Source organism: Macaca mulatta, chromosome 7, assembly GCF_049350105.2.
Source record: "Macaca mulatta isolate MMU2019108-1 chromosome 7, T2T-MMU8v2.0, whole genome shotgun sequence".
NCBI classification, from domain to species: Eukaryota; Metazoa; Chordata; class Mammalia; order Primates; family Cercopithecidae; genus Macaca; species Macaca mulatta.
This window is the reverse complement of record NC_133412.1, coordinates 137,103,959-137,126,266: the sequence shown is the minus strand read 5'-3', so window position 1 is coordinate 137,126,266 and position 22,308 is coordinate 137,103,959. Positions and strand designations below refer to the sequence as shown.

The window sequence follows — 22,308 nt, the reverse complement described above, 5'->3', positions numbered from 1 at the left end:
AAGGGGTGAAGGCTGAAAATTTACCTATTGGTAAATGTCCACTATTTGGGTGATAGGTACACTAAAATGCCAGACTCCTCCATTACACAATATACTCATGTAAGAAATTTGCACTTGAGACTGGATTAAGAAAATGTGGCACATATACACCATGGAATACTATGCAGCCATAAAAAAGGATGAGTTCATGTCCTTTGTAGGGACATGGATGAAGCTGGAAACCATCATTCTCAGCAAACTATCACAAGGACAGAAAACCAAACACCACATGTTCTCACTCATGGGTGGGAACTGAACAATGAGAACACTTAGACACAGGAAGGGGAACATCACACACCGGGGCCTGTCATGGGGTGGGGGGAAGTGGGGAGGATAGCATTAGGAGATATACCTAATGTAAATGACGAGTTAATGGGTACAGCACACCAACATGGAACATGTATACATATGTAACAAACCTGCACGTTGTGCACATGTACCCTAGAACTTAAAGTATAATAAAATAAAATTTAAAAAATTTTAAAAAAAGAAACTTGCACTTGTACTCCCTAAATATACCAAAAAAAAAATTTATTGAGGAAAAAAATTTTTAAGCAAAAATGTTTGTTCAATTAAATAAAAAAAATTTCATTTGATATATTTCATTTAACCGAACAAACTAAATTTTTTTTGCCTGCAAAGAACTTTCTTGTTAAACTAGCACAAGCTTCCACAGGGTGATGAGAAAAGAAAGGGCAAGAGAGTGTAATTTTAGCATTGGCAGAACTATGGGTTTTGTTTTACAGCAATGGAAGGAGTAAAATAAAGGGAACTAGGCCCACTTTGACATTTCCAAACTTTAATAGTCTCCTGACATTCCAGCCTTCTAGTCTAACATTTTGTACTTCTGTCTTTCATTAAAGAGGGTAGAACTTTGTCACCATATCCTAGATAAACATCCAGGTTACCACAGTTTTGAAGGACAAAAGTTCTCAGTGGTATCATATTCCAGGCACTGCTGCAAAGCAGGATAAAGATCCATGCTACAGAAATGGACTGTTTGTGAAGATAGTACCTGTGTCATCACAAAATTAACTGAAAGTTATGTTAATAATTAGTACTAATATCTGCTTTTTTTCACAGTTTTTTAAAAACCTAACAAAAGAATTAAATATTAGTGTATTAAAACTTCCATATCTTTCATACAAAATAAAAGATTATTTCAGCAAACATAGAAGTACCCATATACTAGAGGTACAATTCTCATTTTAATAAAATAAGGAAAGCCGGGACTGTTGTTTCTTAAAGGTAGTTATAATTATTTTATTAATTTTAAAAATACCTTTTGCAGTTGAGTAAGGAGTACAGACAAAGCAGAGTTCATTAATTTTTACTTCTGCTATATACATACTTCAAATATGTCTTCAGGGCAGGCAGTTTTATGCAGTGATTAAAACAGTGAAATAACAAGTTTAACACGGTGGATTAAATATATATGTTTGTCTCTCTTTCCTCCTCACATGCTACTTTAACAACAGAAAAGAATTTAAAATGGTATAAACCAACAAGCACACAGAGAACAGAGGATGAGAATACTCTCAGGTGGAAGGTGAGAAGTTGGGAAGCTGGAAAGCTGAAGAATGAGTAACTGACTCACCAAAACTAAAGCTGAAACCTTGGTCTAGAAGGAGATGGGATAGTGGGGAGGGTGCAGAGAAGCCAATAAGAAGCAAGGCCATTTGTGCTACAGAATCTCAAAAGGCTAGAAATGACTTCAAGGTAATCATTAAGGCCGAAATACAGTTAGCCTCAAACAGAAAGACTGGATGACATTTTTTAAGAGAAACACATTTAGACTCTCAGGCCCTCTTTCACCTGGTTGGATAGACTCCCTCCATACCCATAGAGATTGACTTTCTGGGGAGGCTCTGGACTTGGGGCTGTGAAATATAGCTAAGGACAGAGGTGAGGTCCAGTTATGATAGCCACAGAGGAGCTAATGATGGCAGAAAGGCCAAGACCTGGGCCTAGATTCCGATTAGGGAGACTCACCCAGGAGAGGAGTCAGCTCCCTGGAGGTGATGAGAAGTTTATTAGTCAGATAAATAACTTATCTACAAAGTACAGTTTATAGTTACAAGGTTATAGAGTTATGGGGTAGCGGGAAGAGCAGCAGACAGGCCACACGCAGCATGGGGCATCGTAACTGACACTCATCAAAACAGGGCTGAGGAAGGGCGCCAGAAGTGAGGAGGATTTGCATGAACAAGAAAAGCTGCAAGTCAAGAGGGACTAGATATCTGGTCAGCATACAAGGGAGGGTCTCAGGGTCTGTTGAGTAAGGCAGAGACCTTGATCCTAAAACAAGAGTACAAGGTAGGAGACTGCTATCGGGGACACGGCAGAAGGGTGGCTATGCGAACTGGGGAGGATCTGGTAAGGCTGAACATGCTGGAGTCTCTAAGAACCTAGGAAACCAGAGCTCTTTAAATCTACTGAATGAGGACAGGACCCTTCTAGATCCCAAGACCAGCCAAACCCAAAAGCTGCCTCCACCAGAGGGAACCAGACAGGTTACATCTAAGCAACTGTGACTATCTGCTCATGGTCTTGACAGCTTTGATTAAGTCTGACAAGAAACCAGCTACACAGTCATATATTGTACAGCTGGTATCTAAATAGGGCTGCTTCCGACTGGCCAGCTCTAAGAAACTAAGCCTGAGAAAGTGGGTCCCAGACAAGGGCCATTCCTGACATTCTGGGTGTCACTTGAGCTTCAGGGTTAATAGTTCTAGATAAGGACTAAATTGTCCTATTTAAGCTTTCACTGATGCTGCTCTTAACAACTGGAAAGTTTAATAAAATTGCTTTCCAACCTCCAAGTATATCAAGCAAACTACATTTCACATACTTTTGACACCTTTATAGCACTTTAGCTTAGTACTTATAAAATCAATAGAAAAAGGCCAGGTGTGGTGACTCATGCCTGTAATCCCAGCAATTTGGGAAGCAGAGGCGGGCAGATCACCTGAGGTCAGGAGTTTGAGAGCAGCCTGGCCAACACGGCAAAACCCTGTCTCTACTAAAAATACAAAAATTAGCTGGGCGTGGTGTTGCGCACCTGTAATCCCAGCTACTTGAAAGGCTGAGGCAGGCGAATTGCGGGGAGGGGAGGGGAGAGGGGAGAGGAGGGGAAGAAAGAAACTTTCTGGTGTAGAGTCACAGAGTGCAGTGTAGTATATTCTTTTCTAACTATTCCATTCTTCTGCCACTCTGGTTGATAACCACATAAAATCATAGAAAATAATGACACCTAGTGTCCAAAAATATTACTCTTCTTAGAATATAAACACAGATGGAAGAACGTGGTATTAAGCTTGCACATCTTCACAGAAAATGAGTAAATAAAAGCTAATTTTTCCTTACTCCACTAACAACAGAGAGGATTTTCCCACCATCTTCCGTCAAGCCTGCAATGCAGGGTCAGGTTCCTTGTAAACAGAAAGTCAGTGCAAAGGCTGTTACAGCCTCACAGAGGTGGCAGCAGGCGTGAGCAGAAACACAGCCCCAACATCAAAACCCAAACAGAAGAGACCCACCATCAACTCGGCGCCTGTTTCTTTTTTCCAGCCCTGGTGATAAAATACAACACATTTTTAGATACCCGGTAAAATAGGGTCACTAGTAACTTCTTTTAAATGAAGTTTCAAAATGACTTAATCTATCTCTCTTTACTACCAGGCCTGTCAGTGAGGTCGCTGTGCAGTTTTTTTCTAACGGAAGCTGGACTCACCTCTGCTATCCTTTTCTTCAGGTTCTCCTTTCCCATGTACGAAGCCTGCAGGGAGATGACACTCTCTTCTTTTTGAATCAAAGTTGTCAAGATGCTTTTAAAATTCTGATATTGTTTTAAGAGCTCCAAAACTCTTCCACATTGTTCAAGACTATGAATAGAAAAATATACAATAGCTAAATGTCCAAAAATAGCAAAACCATTCTTTCTCTTTGCAAGTATACCACATAAATGATGAATAAGGCATAAAGGACTTTTCCTCTTGATGTGATTCTTAATATTTTTTACCAATTTAACCTAAGAATGATGGCACATCAATATATCTGGCAAATAGATGGCATAATCTCTGATTAGTACTGTCACTAGGTGAACATTAAAAAGTTACCAGATGTAAGGTCTACAAAGAAACACAGGATTCATCACCCTAAGGAATCAGCATCTCAATTTCATCATTAACCAAAAGACATCTCAAAACAGAGCCGCTTTAACGTAACTCTGGCAGATTATTTCAGTATCAATTCAGCAAGTCACAGGTTGTTTCTGTATCTATTCTTTTTTTTTTTTTTTTTTTTTTTTTTTTTGAGACAGAGTCTTGCTCTCTCACCCAGACTGGCGTGCAGGGGTGCGATCTTGACTCACTGCAACCTCCGCCTCCTGGATTCAAGCAATTCTCCTGCCTCAGCCTCCTAGTAGCTGGGATTACAGGCAAATGCCACCATGCCTGGCTAATTTTTGTATTTTTAGTAGAGATGGGGTTTTATCATGTTGGCCAGGCTGGTCTTGAACTCCTGACCTCAGGTGATCCGCCTGCCTTGGCCTCCCAAAGTGCTGGAATTATATATAGGTGTGAACCACCATGCCTGGCCTTTTATATATCTAATCTATTCATTCTGGATTTAGTCCTTTTTAAAACGTAAGGCAGTGAGACAATGTGGCAGTTAGGACACCTGGTTTCTACTACAGCTGGGCACTGCTTAGTCTGAGACTCTGGATAAGTTACTTTAGCCTCTTTGAATCTCAATTCTTTCCTCAGTAAAGTCAGAGGGTAGACTAGATCAAATACCACATACAGGGTTCATCTTGACTCCTGTACACTCAGGTTCCAGTAGGAAACAGGAGATGTACCCCAGTGGAATTCTGAAGATTATGAAAATTTTTGCAACTAGCCCCGACTCTGCAGGAAACACAGCAGTTATTGACAGGCAACATCTCCCATTCAAGTAGGCGCATGGGGTAAAGTAATGCTCCCAATTCCCAAAGATGCCTGGGCCTAATCCCTGGATCTTGTGAATGTTACCTTACAGGTTACCTCACAAGGCAAACGGGACTTTGCAGAAGTGATTAAGCTAAGGATCTTAAACTACAGAGATTATCCAGGATTGCCCGTGTGGGCCTGGTGTAATCATAAGGGTCCTTCTGGGAGGGAGGCAGGGAGAGGTGTCAAAGGAGACGTGATGACAGAACAGAGGGCAGAGAGAGATTTGAAGATCCTGCACTGCTGCTTTAAAGATGGAGGAGGGGGACACAGGCCAAAGAATGTAGCAGGAGGCCTCTAGAACATGGAAAAGGCAAGGAAATGAATCTTGCCTAGTGCCTCCAGAAGGAACACAGCTTGATTTTTTTTTTTTTTTTTTTTTTTGAGACAGGATCTCGCTCTGAAGTACAGTGGTGCTATCTCGGTTCGCTGAAACCTCAACCTCCCAGGCTCAAGTGATGTTCCCACCTCAGCCTCCTGAGTAGCTGGGACTACAGGCACCTGCAAGCATGCAGGTTAATTTTTTTATATTTTTTTAGAGATGGGGTTTCGCCGTATTGGCCAGGTTGGTCTCGAACTCCTGACCTCAAGTGATCCGGCCACCCCAGCCTTCCAAAGTGTTGGGATTACAGGCATGAGCTACCATGTCTGGCCAATTTTTTTATGTTTTGTAGAGATGGGGTTTCACCATGTTGGCCAGGCTGGTCTCAAACATGTAGGCTCAAGCAATCCTCTCACTTCAGCCTCACGAAGTGCTGGGATTACAGGTGTGAGCCACCTCACGCAGCCTATTTTACCACTTCTGACCTCCAGAAGCATAAGGTAATAAATCCATGTTCTTTTTAAGCCACTAAGTTCGTGGTGATTTGCTTGGTGATTTACAGCAATAGGAAACCAACCCAGTTGGGATGGTAATGAGCATAAACACACCATATTGTGTATGTGTTACGCTTCATGGAGAACCTCTTTGCTGCACTCTGGCTATAATCTACAATTCTAGGTCTTGTCCCAGACACTGGCCCTGTGAACTCCAGTGGGAAATCCTTAGGTTTGCCCTCCTTTGGGTCCACAGAGATGTGTTTTCAACCCAGAAGTTTGAAAAAGTTAATTGTGCTACAGACAATTTTTCAGATTCAAGAGGGATTCTTTTTTTCCTTACCATTCGGTGACCAAGGCTTTGGCATTCTCCCACAAGAGTACTGTATTTTGGCACTGCTGATTCACAGTTTTTTCTCTGCCGTCTTTGAAGTGTGGAAGAGAATTAGCCATTCCTTGTAAATGTATCTTCTCTTCTTCATATTCATCTAGAACCTTATCCAGTCTGATTAATGATTTTTTCCTTGATTATGAATGAGAAAAAAGTTTGATAGCCAACTGTTAACCACTGATTCAACACAAATATGGGTAACCTGCGGAGGCACAGTAACCTTAATTTGTCCTCATGAGGTTAATGCCAATATTACACATTCCTGTTACAGAGTTCGGGAGGCTCTTTGCATTTCCAGAATTTTTCTGATTTTTTTTTTTGGTCTTATTTTGTTTTGCTTGTCTCACTTTGTCACCTATGCTGAGTGCAGTGGCACAATCTCAGCTCACTGCAGCCTCAACCTCCTAGGCTCAAGTGATCTTCTTCCCACCTCAGTCTCCTGAATAGCTGGTACCACACATGCACACCACCACGCCTGGCTAATTTTTTATTTTTTGTAGAGATGGGGTCTCACTATGTTGCCCAGGCTTGTCTCAAACTCCTGGACTCAAGCAATCCTCCTGGCTCAGCTTCCCAAAGTGCTGGGATTACAGGTGTGAGCTACTGTGCCTGGCTGCATTTCCAGAATATTAATTTGGTGCTTTAAATAAATATAATAAATATACACAACCATTAGCAGTAACATGTTTCTGTGATGAAGAAACATGAGAGGAAAGAGAGAGAAACACACACATGAGAGGAAAGAGAGAGAGACAAAGCGCATATGTGTGCTTATGTAGGGGCAAGACAGCATGATATGGCAGAAGAGGAGAAGGTGAATGACCAAGAACTACAGGATCCTAAGAAGGATGGGGTGGCCAAGGAGAAAGACAAAGACAAGAGAAATCTTGCACTTCTCCTTTATGTACAAAAAGCTCTCCCAATCAAAAAGGAGTTATTTAAGGATAAAGTAATACTGAAGGGATTAACACCATTCACCTAAATCTAAATTGCTAAACTGCTCACAGCCTCTACTTCCTGGCCTCCAATTTTCTCTTCAATTCACTCCTATAAGGTTTTCATTCTCTACTGCCTACTGTAACAGCTGGCCTCCACATTGCAAAATCCCTGTTCCACTCTCAATCTTCACCTCACCTCACTAATCAGCAGCATTTGACACTTGGTCATTTCCTCCTTGTTGAGATGCCTTCTTCAGGTAGCCCCAGAAGTCTCTTGATTTTCCTCCTACTATACTGGCCTCTCCGTTCTCAGTTTCTTCAGCTGGTTCCCCCTCATCTCCCTGATCCCTCAATACGGAGTGCCCAGAGTATGGATCCAACTTGGACCTCTTCTCTTGTTTATCTAAACTCACTCCCCTCAGAAATTTCATCCAATCTCATAGCTTTAAACAGCCTTGTAAAATGATGAAAACTCTCAAATATACACCTCTAGCCCAGACCTCTCTCCTGATTCCTAATGCCATCTATTTTTACGTGTCTTATTGATATTGCTGCTTGAATGTCTAGTATATCTTGAATATATCATTTCTAAAACTGAGCACACCCAATCTTTCATTCAATACTGAAAAATTTCATCCAAGGCTGATAAACTTTAGTCTTTTTCATCTCAGTTAATGGTAACTCAGTTCTTACTCACTGCTCAAGTTACCATTGACACAACGGATAATGAGAGGCAAGAGCACCTGAACCCAGAGGAAGATTCCAATGTTTGTTGGAAGCATTCTTGACCCCAATATCTCTTTTACACCCCATGTCCATGTGTCAATAAATCATCTGTTCTCTATCTTCAAACTATATACAGAATCTCAACACTTTCTACCACATTACCACTGGATCATGCCAGCTTCATCCCTACCAGGGATTACAATAGGTCAAACCAGACTTCCCATGTCTTCTCTCAACTCCTACAGTCTATTTTCAACACATCAGCCAGACACAACAGGTTATGATAAAAACCAACACATTTCCCTCTGTTTAGAACCCTGCTATGACTTCCCATGTCACTAGAAGAACAAGCCAAAGTCATCAAACAGCCTAAAAGTTCCTGCATGAGCTAAGCTACATCTCCCCCTCACTACTGCACCTTCTCACCTCCTTGCCTCTTCTCTAAAAACACAACCGACCTTTGTACCTACTGCTCTCTCTGCCTAGAAGGCTATTCCTTCAGGTTCGAGTGGCTTGCTCTTTCCTCTCATCTGATGCCAAGGCCACCTTCTCAGTGAGACCTTCCCTGATAATCCTGTTCAGTAGCAATCCCTTCCACCTTAAATAGAATTTCTCCTCCTCTCCTCCCCTCCCCTCCCCTCCCCTCCCCTGTCTTCTCCTCCCCTCCCCTCCCCTCCCCTCCCCTCTCCTCTCCTTTTCTTTGAGAGAGGGTCTTACTGTGTCACCCAGGATGGAGGGCAGTGGTACAATCGCATGCAGTGGTGGGATTCCCTAAGAATGAAAGTTTCATTGAGCCTGAGGGTGTGGGGCATTTCAGAGGGAAAGGCACACTTGACTACACTGAGGGCTTGGTCATCTAAAGACCCTTGAGAGACCACTGAGCCTGAGGAACTAAAGGTGGGCAGAGGAGGAGACAGAAAGTGAGACAGATTTAGAAAGGGGGGAAGAGGCCAGGCATGTAAGAGGAAGAGGCCAGGCTCACGCCTATAATCCCAGCACTTTGGGAGGTCAAAGGGGGTGGATCACCTGAGGTCAGGAGTTCGAGACCAGCCTGGTCAACATGGTAAAACCCCGTCTCTACTAAAAATAGAAAAATTAGCCAGGCATGGTGGCGCAACCCTATAATCCCAGCTACAAGTGGGGCTGAGATAGGAGAATCGCCTAAACCTGGGAGGCAGAGGTTGTAGTGAGCCGAAATCGTACCACTGTGCCCCAGCTTGGGCAAGGCTCTGTCTCAAAAACAAACAAACAAAAAAACACAACAGTGGCTCACGCATGTAATCCCAGCACTTTAGGACACTGAGGCAGGTAGATCATGAGGTCAGGAGATTGAGACCATCCTGGCCAACATAGTGAAACTCCGTCCCTACTAAAATACAAAAAAAAAAAAAAAAATTAGCCAGGCGTGGTGGCATGTACCTGTAGTCCCAGCTACTCGAGAGGCTGAGGCAGGGCAATCACTTGAACCCGGGAAGTTGCAGTGCGCCAAGATCATGCCACTGCACTCCAGCCTGGTGACAGAGCAAGACTCCATTGAAAGAAAGAAGGAGAGGGGAGGGGAGAGGAGTGGAGGGGAGCGAAGCGGAGCGGAGAGGAGAGGAGCGAAGAGGAGAGGAGAGGGAAAGAATTCCACAAAAGCGACTCTTGCTAACATTTTAGCTTTTGGAATTTGAAGGCCCTACTCCAAATGCTGGAATTAAAATGGCAGCAGGTATATAGAAGGCTGCCAACCTCAGTCTACTGCAACTCTGCTCCATCTCCAGAATCAACACGAACTTTAGATTGCCTCTTAAATTCAGTCTCCTGCCCTTCCACTCAGTTCCCACCCTAATCCTGCCGGGAGGAGAAGGAGACCAAATAACTAAGAAAGCAGCAGGGACAAGATGTGGCACATGCATCTTCCACCACTGGTTTCATTAATATCACATGCATGGAGTCTGCCAGTCATCCGTCCCGAGGAGAACTCCACAGTAAACAGACAGAAGTACAAGGGAATCGGTAGTAACTCATGTACAGTACTTTATGCATATCTGACTTCACCACTTCTTTGTCCATAAGACACACTCTAAAGAGGAAAGAAAAATTATGCCACGTTTTGTACAGGTACAATACCAACAAAAAGGAAGTTTGCCTGAAAAGTCTACAGAAAAGAATGCTGAACACTGAATACAGTGGGATGGAATAGAAGCAGGAAGACATAGGAAGAATATCTTTCACCTAATAGAGGTGAAAATACAGAAAGGTGCTAGTCATCTTGGATGGAAATGGATGGACAATACTTACCGATGTTTCACAGCGGGAACAGTAGGATCCCTAAGACCAATTTTACTGATTTGACTCTGCACATCTTGAATATTTTTACGGAGTTCATTATTTTTGAAGATACAAGCCTCTAGTAATCTGTTTTCCTCAGTGAATTCCTCCTGTACCCCACAGCCATGTGTCTCAGGTAACTTTACTGATAAAGCACCAAGAAGGTTTTCACAGGAGGTGTCTTCACCCAATTCAGCATCTTTAAAGCTCATATCAAGCATCTTCAAACATTTATCCAAATGTTTGGCCTTGTCTTTCATCAGATGAATTTCTCCCTCTTTATTTTTCACTGTCAAAGTATTTTCTTGTGCCACCTGTGTATCTGAGGCTGAGAGGTCTATAAAGGGCTCAGCAGAGAGTTTAGCTGTTCTGAGAGATGCCAAAAAGTCTTCCAGAGCTTTCAGAGTATCTTCACTCCTCTGCACCTTGTGGTTCATTTCTTCAAATTGTGTTTTGTACTTCAGTATAATATTCTGCATTGCATGTAGATCAAATGGGTGTAATTCCTTTAATATAAAGTTGCCTGGCTCTTCTAAGCGGTTACATATTTCAATCTGTTTTGCAGTAGAATCTTGGATATTCTAAAACAAAGATAAGAAAAGCTAAAAAACTGAGGTGGAAAAAAGAAAGACTGCTTGTGAGAAACCAGCCCCAAACTGCATGACTAGATTTGATCTAGAAAAATGCGTTTCAGTTTAACAAAAGGTGACAGTTTCTACCTAAGGAAACATTTTAATTACAAATGATCAGATGTCCCAGCTGATGTTTCAATCCCAAAAAGAAAACAAGCACATAAATCTATTGCTTCAAAGCAAATAATCAGATATTAAACTGTTCAGAAAACAATTTTATAATCTGAAAAATAAACAAATATTTTTATTTAAGATGGCATTTAGAATAAGAAAACAGTAGAATATGGCATTTAAGCATGAGTCTAGTATATTTAGGAATTCAGTTACTGAAGAAGGCATTCATAAACAAGGTTTCCTTTTGAATTCAAAGAAAATACCTCATTATGTACTCCACGGTACCTACCTCCAAATTTGTAAGGAATTAAAGAGTTAAGAAATAAAAAACAAGTCTAAATTACTGAAAAAAAATTTGTCGTGACTTATACTCTTAATCTATGCTATGACGAATAATTAAAACTCCATAAAGATTTATAAATCTCAGAAGACTTGATTATTCTGTAAATCACTGTGAGAACTTACATACTTACCCTTAGGTGTTGATAAATGCCATCAGCATCAATGAGATGAAATCCCTGGATGGCCATTTTATGGAGAGGCAGGTCGGAGCCACAGAGAAGAAGTGATGCCTTCTCCACAGGTAACACAAGCTGCAGTGCTGTCTCTAGAGATTCCATCCTGGGTGCAAGGTAAACCAGACGTGAGGGGAAAACACAGCACAAAGATATCCTATAAAACTGATTAACACAATTACTGAACTAAGAACAGAAAATAATTATCCAATAAATAGACATACAATGATATATACACATCATCACATTAATACCTAAACCCATTGATTCAAAATGCCAAAGAATGAATGGGTTGCTATATCCAAGTATTCTTTCATATGCTCATCCATCTATCCATTTATTCATTCATTCATTCATTCAACATACATTTATTTAGTGAGAGGCAGCAGAGCTAGGTTAAAAATGACCCACTGGGCCGGACAACTCCAGCTGTTTCGGTATAATTAATGAATTCTCCTTTCACTCCAAAAAGCATCCCAATACCCAAGTATTCTTTTTTTTTTCTTTTTGTATTTTTAGTAGAGACAGTGTTTCACCCTGTTGGCCAGGCTGGTCTCGAACTCCTGACCTCAAGTGATCTGCCTGCCTTGGCGTCCCAAAGTGCTGGGATTATGGGCAGAAGCCACCGTGCCTGGCCCCAAAGTATTCTTAGCAGGGTAATATATACCACACTGAATGGAAAATTGTAAAACATACTGAGCCTTTCTCTCTCTTTTGAAATAAAAACAGAATTGTAACTTAACTTCACCTTGACAACTAAGAAACCTCATAATTACTTTAATTATGGAATAATTTGTTAAATTTCCATATTACAAATATAATGGGGTCCAAAGAATAGGCTCCACTGATAAGAAATTGAAATGTGGGACCATAGGTAAGTAATATATAGACTCTGAGCCTCAGTTTTTTCCTATATATAGAGGAATATATGCTGGGGGTACATATTCTATGTATACAAGGTCCTAATAACACTCTCATTTCAGAAATGAAGAGATTAATGCCCACAGAGTTTATGCGACTTGGTCAAATTCATGCCCAAAGGAGACAGTGGAAAGACTGTGGCCTTTGAACCTTGGCAGACCTTAAGTTCTACCAAGTTTCTAGGTAGCAGCGTGGCCTGGTATTATTAACATTTAACCTCTCGGAGTATCAGTTTCCTTATCAGAAAAATGCAATCCTAATGGTAGCCTCTCTTACTGTTGTTGTGACATCCAAACAAAATAACATACTTAGTATAGCAATAGTCTTGCTTAAAATGGCATTACTGGATTTAGTGAGTTTATTAGATTCATAGTTAATAGATCTCAGAATTTTACCTGGTATTAAGAGTCATCTGAAGCTCTCTTTCTCTTTCCTTTAGTGTGTCTCTTTCCTTAATGATAAAAGGCTTCTTTATGTCACTCACATGATTTTCTAACTTCAGTGAAATAATTTCAAACTCTTTCCAGCAAACATCAGTTTCTTTTTTTATGACCTAGATGGAACACATTAATCAATTTATCAACTAATAGGGTTAATAGGCACAATTATTCTGTTCTTAAAACATGAGACATTCACCAACTGTGGAGGCAAACACAATGTTTCACATGGAAATGTGTTTTAAAATATTTTCCAACCATCTACAAGTCAACTATCCTTTAGGGAACAATGACGTTAACTGTGCTCTCAGAGGACTCATTCAATGAAGTCAAGGGAGTCGACAAGGTGGCTTTCAAAGGTACCCAAACTCCCTTCCCCTAAGGTAATTACCCAGAATACAATTCAGAAAAATACAGATACATGTAAGAACAGATATTCTGTTTTCTCTGGATAGGAAATCTTTGTTACCTTCTAAACTAAAAGAAAACTAGAGTGAACCAAAACTATTTCTATATAAATAAGAAGTGAATTAAATTAATTTATGGTTTATTATTAACATCTATAATTCTATACTATTCCAGCTCCTTATCTTCTTTTTTTTCAGTAAGGCATTGCTATATAATACTACTGACAGATCAGCAACCAGCAGTATAATTTGTTCTTCACTTTACCCAAAGATTAATATGGTTTTTCTAACCAACTCATTATTCAGTCACTGGAGAAATGTCTCAAGACAGTTTCTTAATTGTGATGAAAACATGCTAAATCCATCACTTGAGCAACAGGGATTTTAACATATAAATTTTGCTTATTCAGATGACAAATAGAGAGCAGTCAGATGGTAGAGTGTGACTGAGACCTGGTATAATAAAATAAAAGAAACTAGAAGTGGAAGGATGTTGTAGGAACTACCCATGGCCCTCCATCTGGGAGGGCTCCCTCTAATGCACTCAGGGTGGGCATCAAGAATGCACGGCAATGCACAGATCATCTTCAAACTAGGAAAGATATTATTTGTAGAAGTTGTGATTTGTGTGCCAACTACTAATAGATTGCTTCTTTCTGTTGTTTCTGAGTCACCTGCAATAACTTCCACTGAAGGCTTTTTAGGAGGAGAATCCATCATTTAGAGTGAAAACTCCCTCCACTGCCTACCCCTAAATGCCCAACATCAGACAGTCAACAATCACTGTACAGCAATTTTAGACAATGTGATCATTTGGTAAAGATGAAGGACTGAAACAAACATTCAGAGTCACTGGCTGGTTAACTTTGGAGCAACCCAGGAGCAGGATGAAATTCCCTTCAAAAACACATTGTTTTTGATAAATTCCCTTGAAGTTTGAAGCACAAAAAGAAATAAATACACAAAAACTCTTCAAGCCACAATATTTGGAGTACCAGATTAGAGTATAAGCAGTAAATTAAGACCCTAAACCAAAGTCTTTCCTGGGGTTGGTACCTGAAAGAAAATCACTTTATAATAGGGTGACATTAGAAATGCAATCCAGCAAAGAGAGTTCTTTGGAAACATTTGGCGTATGTGACCTCAACAGAAAAGGGGATGTCCCGACTCACAGTGGTACTATTTTCTAATAAACAAGATAACCAGAGAAATAATATTTTTGGTAATTACCTGTAAATCTGTCAGTTTGGCCTGCAGACAAGAACTACTCCTGTCCTCTTCACTAGAGAAATCAGAAGTAACCGTGAATTTGTTGTTTTGCAGGTGGTGTTCAAGAATATCTCTGTATGTATCATACCTGGGCAAAATGAAATGCAACATCACAATAGTTAATTTTTAAAATAACACAGGCCAAGCGCAGTGGCTTGCACCTGTAATCCTAGCACTTTGGGAGGCCAAGGCGGGTGGATTGCCTGAAGTCAGGAGTTCGAGACCAGCCTGGCCAACATGGTGAAACCTCATCTCTACTAAAACTACAAAAAATTAGCTGGGCATGGTGGCAGGTGCCTATAATCTCAGCTACTCAGGAGGCTGAGGCAGGAGAATCACTTGATCCTGGGAGGCGGAGGTTGCAGCAAGCCGAGATGGCACCACTACATTCCAGCCTGGGCAACAGAATGAGACTCTGTCCCAAAAATATAAAAATAAAATAACACAAAGATAAACAAAAAACAAACAAAAAAAATAAGAAAAATAAAATAATACAAAGAAATATTTTAAAATTACTGTCAACTACATGTGAGGAAATACCATGAAATTTCTGTCTAAGTTACTGGACCACATGCAAAATGATGACTAACTGAAAATAAAAATTTTTTTTTTTTTTTTTTTTTTTTTGAGACGGAGTCTTGCTCTGTTGCCGAGACTGAAGTGCAGTGGCCGGATCTCGGCTCACTGCAAGCTCCGCCTCCCAGGTTTACGCCATTCTCCTGCCTCAGCCTCCCGAGTAGCTGGGACTACAGGCACCCGCCACCTCACCCGGCTATTTTTTTGTATTTTTTACTAGAGACGGGGTTTCACCGCGTTAGCCAGGATGGTCTCGATCTCCTGACCTCGTGATCCGCCCATCTCAGCCTCCCAAAGTGCTGGGATTACAGGCTTGGGCCACCGCGCCCAGCTGAAAATAAAATTTTTAAAAAGTATAACATGTTTGCATTGATGAAAGACTTTTGGTGGATTTTCCAGTTGTTTAAAAAGAGTTTACCTCTCTAGTAAACTATTTACAGATGCACTGTAATCCTTTTCCATAATGCTTTCTTTTTGCGGAGGCTTTAACTCTGATGCCAAGTTAAACTTCATAGTGGCTTCCATTGCCTAAGGGAATATGCAAAATAGTAAACAAAATATCTTAAACATACTTAATTATCTGGAAAAGATAAATGCTTTATGTTCAAAAATAAATCATTGATTCTTTATACCTCAAACGAGGAGATAATACAATTTCTCTGGGATGTCTCAGCTCAGAGAACAGTCTTTCCGTAGGACAGAGGGGAGTTGCACCTTCTAATTGGTATGGCAGCATGGTAAAGGAAGACTCCCAGCCCCAAAATGCTATTTCTGCCTGAGACTCCATACCCATAGTCAAAACTAGACAGAAGCCTACCATGCAGAAGCAGACCTCCAAAAACAAATCCGCCTCGCCTCATTCCTTCCTCCACATGTTCTGATTGGCAGTCTGGACTACAGTATACAGTAAATATCAAATTATCTAGACTTTAGGAATTTAGAAAATTCAATTCCCGCAGAAAATGAAATACATTATAATGCAACAGAAAACGCAAATGATAAATGAACTTGTTCATCTCAATGAAATGGAAACATCTATACAGATCAAACTCAACCTCTTCTACCCTCAATAACAATGTACACAGATAATCGGTATTCATAATGGTTCAAAAGGGTCTCTGCTAGAAAGAACTATTTGTGTACTCAGAGGAAGATCAGGTTATGCTCGCTATAGCTTTGGTTAGTTGCATTCTCATTTGAAAATCAGTCTTTTGCATTGTGTAAGTGGAAATTCTCCATTGAGAAAAACAATCGGATAATTATAACCAACACCTAATTAATGAGAAGTGAATTATGGTACACTTGGTCTTTTACATTGGGTTTACTTCTAAAACACATTATCCACATTTAACACCTTTTCAGTTGATGGTTGATTATCTGATTTTGCAAATGGTGCCTCACTGTGGGAATCCCCTCCTCTATTCTCAGATGTGGAGATGGTCCCCCTAGAAAGGAATCAAAATTGCGTGTTTAAAAGAGAGCAAGAAATATGAAACCTAAACAAGCATGACTAACGCTTAATGTCATCTAATTGTGCAAAAGGCTTCGTTTTATCCTGAAGGGTAGCTATTCTTATGAAGTACTAACTCGTTTTTCGACGTGCCTCCCACTGTGGGCTGCAGTGTCATATGAATCTCGGAAGCACATTTCAGAAGTCTTTCTATCTTTTGTTCATAATCTTTGAGTAGTCTCTTCATTTCTTGTTGACTCTTCTGTGAAGGCAGCTCTTCACACAGCTCCCTCAGGACTTCCATGTGGTGATTAAGCTGGTACAGGCAGCCTTCCTCAGAAAAGCAAGCCTAATTGAAGAAATAAAGCAGGAAATGTGCTTCAGATGAGTTTACATGATTATTCCATAAGGACTAGAAACTAACAGATGTGTGTGGTTTTAACAATGCGTTCTTGTATAGGCCATCTATGTGCTATAACAATAGGCGCTGGAGAAAAAAAGATGAAGGAGTCAGCCCTAAAGGGGTTTTCAGTTCAGTAACCTAGACACACAAAGAACCAGCATAGAGTGTGCTAAGTGTTATGATAGAGTCTACGTGCCTGAAGGAGTCAGAGAAAGCCTGCCTCACAAGAGGGAAGCATCTGAACTATACGTGGAAGAAAGGGCAAATTCTCCAAGTAAAAGGGGAGAGAGGTTATTGCTAGCAGAAGGACCACCAAGAGGACGAAAACCACGAAGATAATGAAAAGCACTAGATGTCTCAAAGGACCAGTACTCCCGTGGGGCTGGACTGCACAGCACAGGAGGGATGCTAAAGGGGTTTCCTGGGCCAGGCTATGAAGGAACTAAGTGGCCTTCTAAAATGTATGGAATTGTCCTGGGGGTATGGCGAACTGGCGACGTAAGATTTGTGGCTCAAAAGGACAACTCTGCTGCTGGTATGGAAGATGAGATGAAGCAACCATCATCATTCTGAGAAAAGAACCCTGGCTTAGATAAGTGGCAACACTACTGGAAAGGAAGAAGCTGTTCTGAAGAATACCAGATGGGGCTTGGCAACAGATTTAATTAAGCCTGAGTGGAAAGGAAGGGAGGAAGGAGAGGAAGGGCGTCATGAGACAGCAATGCCATTCATTACCAGGAGGCAGAATACAAAATGAACCTTTGAGAGGAGACGTTATTGGTTCAGTTTTGAGCTCACTGAATTTGAGTTCTCCAAAAAACACTGGTGATATCTACTAATCAGTGAGAAATAGAACATAGAATTCAGGTGAAACGACTCAGCTGGAGAGAAAAATTGACGCACTATCATTGCAGAGAAGGCAGGTCAAACCCCAGAGTGCATAAAATCGCCTAAGGGAAGCATGAAATTAGCCAAAAGTGGAGGTGGAGACCCCCTTCTTCAAAAGCAAAACACTAAGATAATAGAATAAAAAGGAATATTTGTGAAGACACTAAAAAGAACTCACTGCAAATTATATATTGCTATGTATTTACATATCTACATCTATATTTATATATATCTACATAGATAGACAGATGATAGATAGATATAGAATTATATAAAGCAAGAGAGACTGACAGTGGGAGAGCCATAGCAGTAGAAACTTAAAAAGAAACGAAAAAAAGGGTCAGAAATGTCACATACATAAAAGCAATCAAATAGGATGGAGACCAAAAAAAGATCATGAGATTTGCCCCAGCTGCTTTATACCCTGATTTGCTCGTTTTCTCAAAAGCTGTGCTTCTGAGGACACTGTATACTGACAAAAGCCAACTATGGGTACTTTAGTAACAGTTGACACATTTGTGACCAGAGTCTGAGGACAGGGGCCATTGAGACACATCAAGGGAAATCATAAAATATTAACTCAGTGCCGAATTTTCTCACTTCTAAAAAGTAAGAAGCACAGGCTCTGTGAAGCACAGAAGTGATCATCCCCAGGGGAGAGGAGGGCTGGGTAATTTTCAAGTTTCATCCTAGACTAAAGATACACACAACCATTTAAGATAAACCCCAAAATGATGACGAAATTTAAGTGGAAACACGTTATTGTACCTCATGTTCTTTGATGAGACCCTTGGTCCTTCCTCTACGGATAAGTTTCTTTTCTTTATTTATTTGCTTTTCAAGTTTTAAAATATTGTCACTAAGCTTCCCTTTTTCAATATCTATTTTCAGTTGTTGAACATATAAAGACAGTTCATGATGAAGAGACTGCAAAAAAAAAGAAGGGGGGGAATATATTAACCACGGGAACAAAATATACAAAAAAGTATTTATAGTGACAATAAATACATGTGTAGTGACAAAAGGACAGAAACAAAGCTTAAGTGCCATTCTGATTCATCCATATATTTTGGGGGGAGATGTTTTAAAACATCCCAGGCCCATAAACATGGGTTTTTTTTTCAAACTCGAAATGTATTTTAGCTGTGAAAGGCACTGTTAAGAAAATGAAAAGACAAGCTACAGACTGAGGGAAACTGTATGCAAACAGATAACTGAGCCCATGGAGACATAAGTAAATGTAATGTGTATCCTGGATGAGATTCTAGAACAGACAGAAAGAACATCTGGGGAAAACTGTGAAAAGGTCAATAAAGTGCAAACTTTAGGTAATAATAATGTATCAACCTGTCAGAGTAAACTGCTAGAAAAAACAATGTATTAACATTGACCCAGTAATTGTATCAACAATACTATACTAATGTAAGATGCTGATAACAGAGGAATCTGGGCATGGGGTACACTGGAACTCTCTGCACCATCTTTACAGTAATTCTGTAAATCTAAAACTATTTTAAAGTAAAAAAAAGTTTATTTTAAAACGAGTTTTAGGAGGATCCTTAACAGTACATATTCAATCCTCTTACACATAGAGATATAGACACATACATTTTAATTATCATATTAATTACACATTTCAATATTATCATTTAATATTAATTGCCATTAATTATCAGAGCACAATCTCAGTGGTAGATGCTTTCTACAAATCATTGCATCAATTCCACCCAGTAGGTGGTGTTATCTCATTTTTATCAGGGAGGCTCCTAAAAGTTAACTACCTTGCTCAGCGTCATAGCTGCTGAATCCAGGTTTGTCTGCCACCAAAGCCTAGACCTATTCTGCTATGAAACTCTGTATGAACCCTGGGACTGCAGCTTGCAGGGACCAGCCCACCAGTGATACAGTGTAGGCAGGAAAACCCCAGGGATGGCTCTGACAACCGACAGCCCAGGATCAGACATACAAAAACGTAAGTGCAGGGACATATGCATGTTCTTACCTCCCACTTGGCACACACATCTCTACTCTTTTCTTCTAAAGACATCTTTATGTCCTCGGTTACATTATTTTTCAGTTCTTCCACAGCTTTCAAATACTTGGCCAGACTCTTTGTATTATAAATTATTAGTGCTTCCTAAAGAAAAAAAAAATGCAAACGAGATCATAGAAACCTCATTCTAATTCTACTGCCAAATCCTCAAAGCTAATTTTGGTATGTCTTTAACTGGTAAAGTAGGAAGGGGCTCTCTGAAGAACATCTGAAGATTTATAGGAGACTTCTCTTTGTAAATTGAGGTTGCTAGCCCTTTGGCATCTCTTGAATTCTTTTCAAAAGAGTGCCAAAATATTTATTATTCAAATGTAGTTACACATGAGGCCCAGATTAAGATACCTTCATGATATTCAAAATGATTTTTGTTACCCCATTGATAAGTAATTATAAAGTTCACTGTACAGGTTTAATAAGCCACTGGTTAAGTTTCCTCTGAAGTTCTTTTTTTTGTTTGTTTTTTGAGAGGGAGTCTCGTGCTGTCGCCCAGGCTGGAGTGCAGTGGCCAGATCTCAGCTCACTGCAAGCTCCGCCTCCCGGGTTTGCACCATTCTCCTGCCTCAGCCTCCTGAGTAGCTGGGACTACAGGCGCCCGCCACCTCGCCCGGCTATTTTTTCGTATTTTTTAGTAGAGATGGGGTTTCACTGTGTTAGCCAGGATGGTCTCGATCTCCTGACCTCGTGATCCGCCCGTCTCGGCCTCCCAAAGTGCTGGGATTACAGGCTTGAGCCACCGCACCCGGCCTTGAAGTTCTTAAGTATTGAGCAGACAACCATACTTCAGAAGCAATATAACATGAAGAGTCTACCAGTTTTGTTTTGTTTTGTTTTGTTTTTTGTTTTGAGATAAGTTCTCGATCTGTCACCTAGGCTGAAGTGCAGTGGCACAATCACAGCTCATTGAAACCTCAAACTCCTGGGCTCAAGCAAGCCTCCCACCTCAGCCTCCCAGAATGCTGGGATCACAGGTGTGAGCCACCGTACCCGGCCAAGACAAAATTTATAGAAAGGTTAACTATCGTGCATAAGCAGTTAGCTAAAAGGAGGCCAATTTGTTTCACCATCAACTTCAAAGTTTTGCCCAGGGCCACTACGTTGGCAGTCTCTCCCCAGCAGTACACAAGGATGGGAACAGCCGTGACAGGCATGTGTCTGCTCCTAACCTGACATACTCTACAGGAGCAGAAACATGGCCTAGGTAACTAGTGAATGACAGAACAAAAAAACAGGTCGGGGCCTGTGTGTGAAAAAGGCCCCTACAGGAGAGAGAAGATGAAAGTCATTCTCAGGGAGAAGCCAAGCAGGGTGGGAATTCGCTCATTCACTCATTACACATTTTTATGGACCGGCTGCAGGTAAGGCACAATGTTGAGCTCCAGGGCCCTCCTCCAAGGCCTCCTGGAGGACTGCTAGATTTATGACCTGGGGAGACACCTTTACCCTGTATGCTAGTCATAGCTGGGAGCTCCCACTGCCCGTGTGTGCATGCCTACCAGGACAGGGATCTTGCTTCTGCTGTGAAAGTGTATCCACTTGACTAAATGCCATTGGCAAAATGGGGGAAAACCAAAAGGAAGACGGTCAGGGAGAGGAAAATGGTGTGAGAACTGACACCTCCAGCCCTTCTCTGGTAAAGAAGCCAAGCAGCTGAGCACAGTGGCTCACGCCTGTAATCCCAGCACTTTGGGAGACTGACTTGGGAGGATCACTTGAGGCCAGGAGTTTGAGACCAGCCTTGGCCAACAGAGTGAGACCCTTTTCCTACAAAAAAAATTTTAAAAAATTAGCGGGCGTAGTGGTATGTGCTTGTAGTACCAGCTACTTGGAGGCTGAGGCAGGAGGACAGCTTGAACCCAGGAGTTGGAGGCTGCAGTGAGCCGAGACAGCACCACTGTACTCCAGCCTGGGTGACAGAGTGAGACCCTGTCTCAAAGAAAAAGAAAAAGAAAAAGAAAAAGAGGGAGCCTAGGAGCCTCTCTTTTTTTTTCCTTCTGTTTTTCCTGACCAGACCATATCTAGCCACCTAGAATCCTGCCTCACCATCATTTAAAACAACCATTCATTCTTAAGGTCAATTTAGTACTTTCAGGAACCCGGGAGTAAAAGTGGGAATAAAAGACAGAGGCAAGTGGTTGAAGGTGGCAGCTAGCAAAGTGCAAATGGCATGAGATCAAGCAGACAAGGGCTACTAAGGCCATAGGAAAAGCAGTGCTGAAATGACTGACAACAGGGTCCCAGCATGGTTTGCAATCCAGAAAGGCAAAATAGTGTTGAGGCCCAGAAGACAGACGGAGGTCGTGATGAGAATGAAGAGAGGCTCCTATAGGGCGCCCTTTCATAAAGAGTAGGAGTAGGAATGGGCCACTGTCTTCCTGAATCTTTATTTCCTCCAAATGCCCAGCTCATTTTAAGTGTTCAATAAAGTGTGCTAA

The 22,308-nt window shown here is 41.0% G+C and overlaps 1 protein-coding gene across 6 annotated transcripts in view; it reads right to left on the bottom strand.

Annotated features, from left to right (window-relative positions):
- Positions 1-22,308, bottom strand: part of SYNE2 (spectrin repeat containing nuclear envelope protein 2) — a 376,660-nt gene that overhangs the window by 213,648 nt on the left and 140,704 nt on the right. For all 6 annotated transcript variants that reach the window (XM_028851601.2, XM_028851602.2, XM_028851605.2 and 3 more), the window contains exons 22-32: positions 19,826-19,960; positions 18,592-18,750; positions 16,670-16,881; positions 16,437-16,527; positions 15,501-15,610; positions 14,468-14,594; positions 12,789-12,946; positions 11,431-11,578; positions 10,182-10,792; positions 6,187-6,366; positions 3,773-3,923 (exon numbers count right to left, since the gene is read on the bottom strand). In XM_028851601.2, the coding sequence (XP_028707434.2) occupies positions 3,773-3,923; positions 6,187-6,366; positions 10,182-10,792; positions 11,431-11,578; positions 12,789-12,946; positions 14,468-14,594; positions 15,501-15,610; positions 16,437-16,527; positions 16,670-16,881; positions 18,592-18,750; positions 19,826-19,960 (2,082 nt within the window). The remainder of the gene's footprint in view (positions 1-3,772; positions 3,924-6,186; positions 6,367-10,181; positions 10,793-11,430; positions 11,579-12,788; positions 12,947-14,467; positions 14,595-15,500; positions 15,611-16,436; positions 16,528-16,669; positions 16,882-18,591; positions 18,751-19,825; positions 19,961-22,308) is intronic.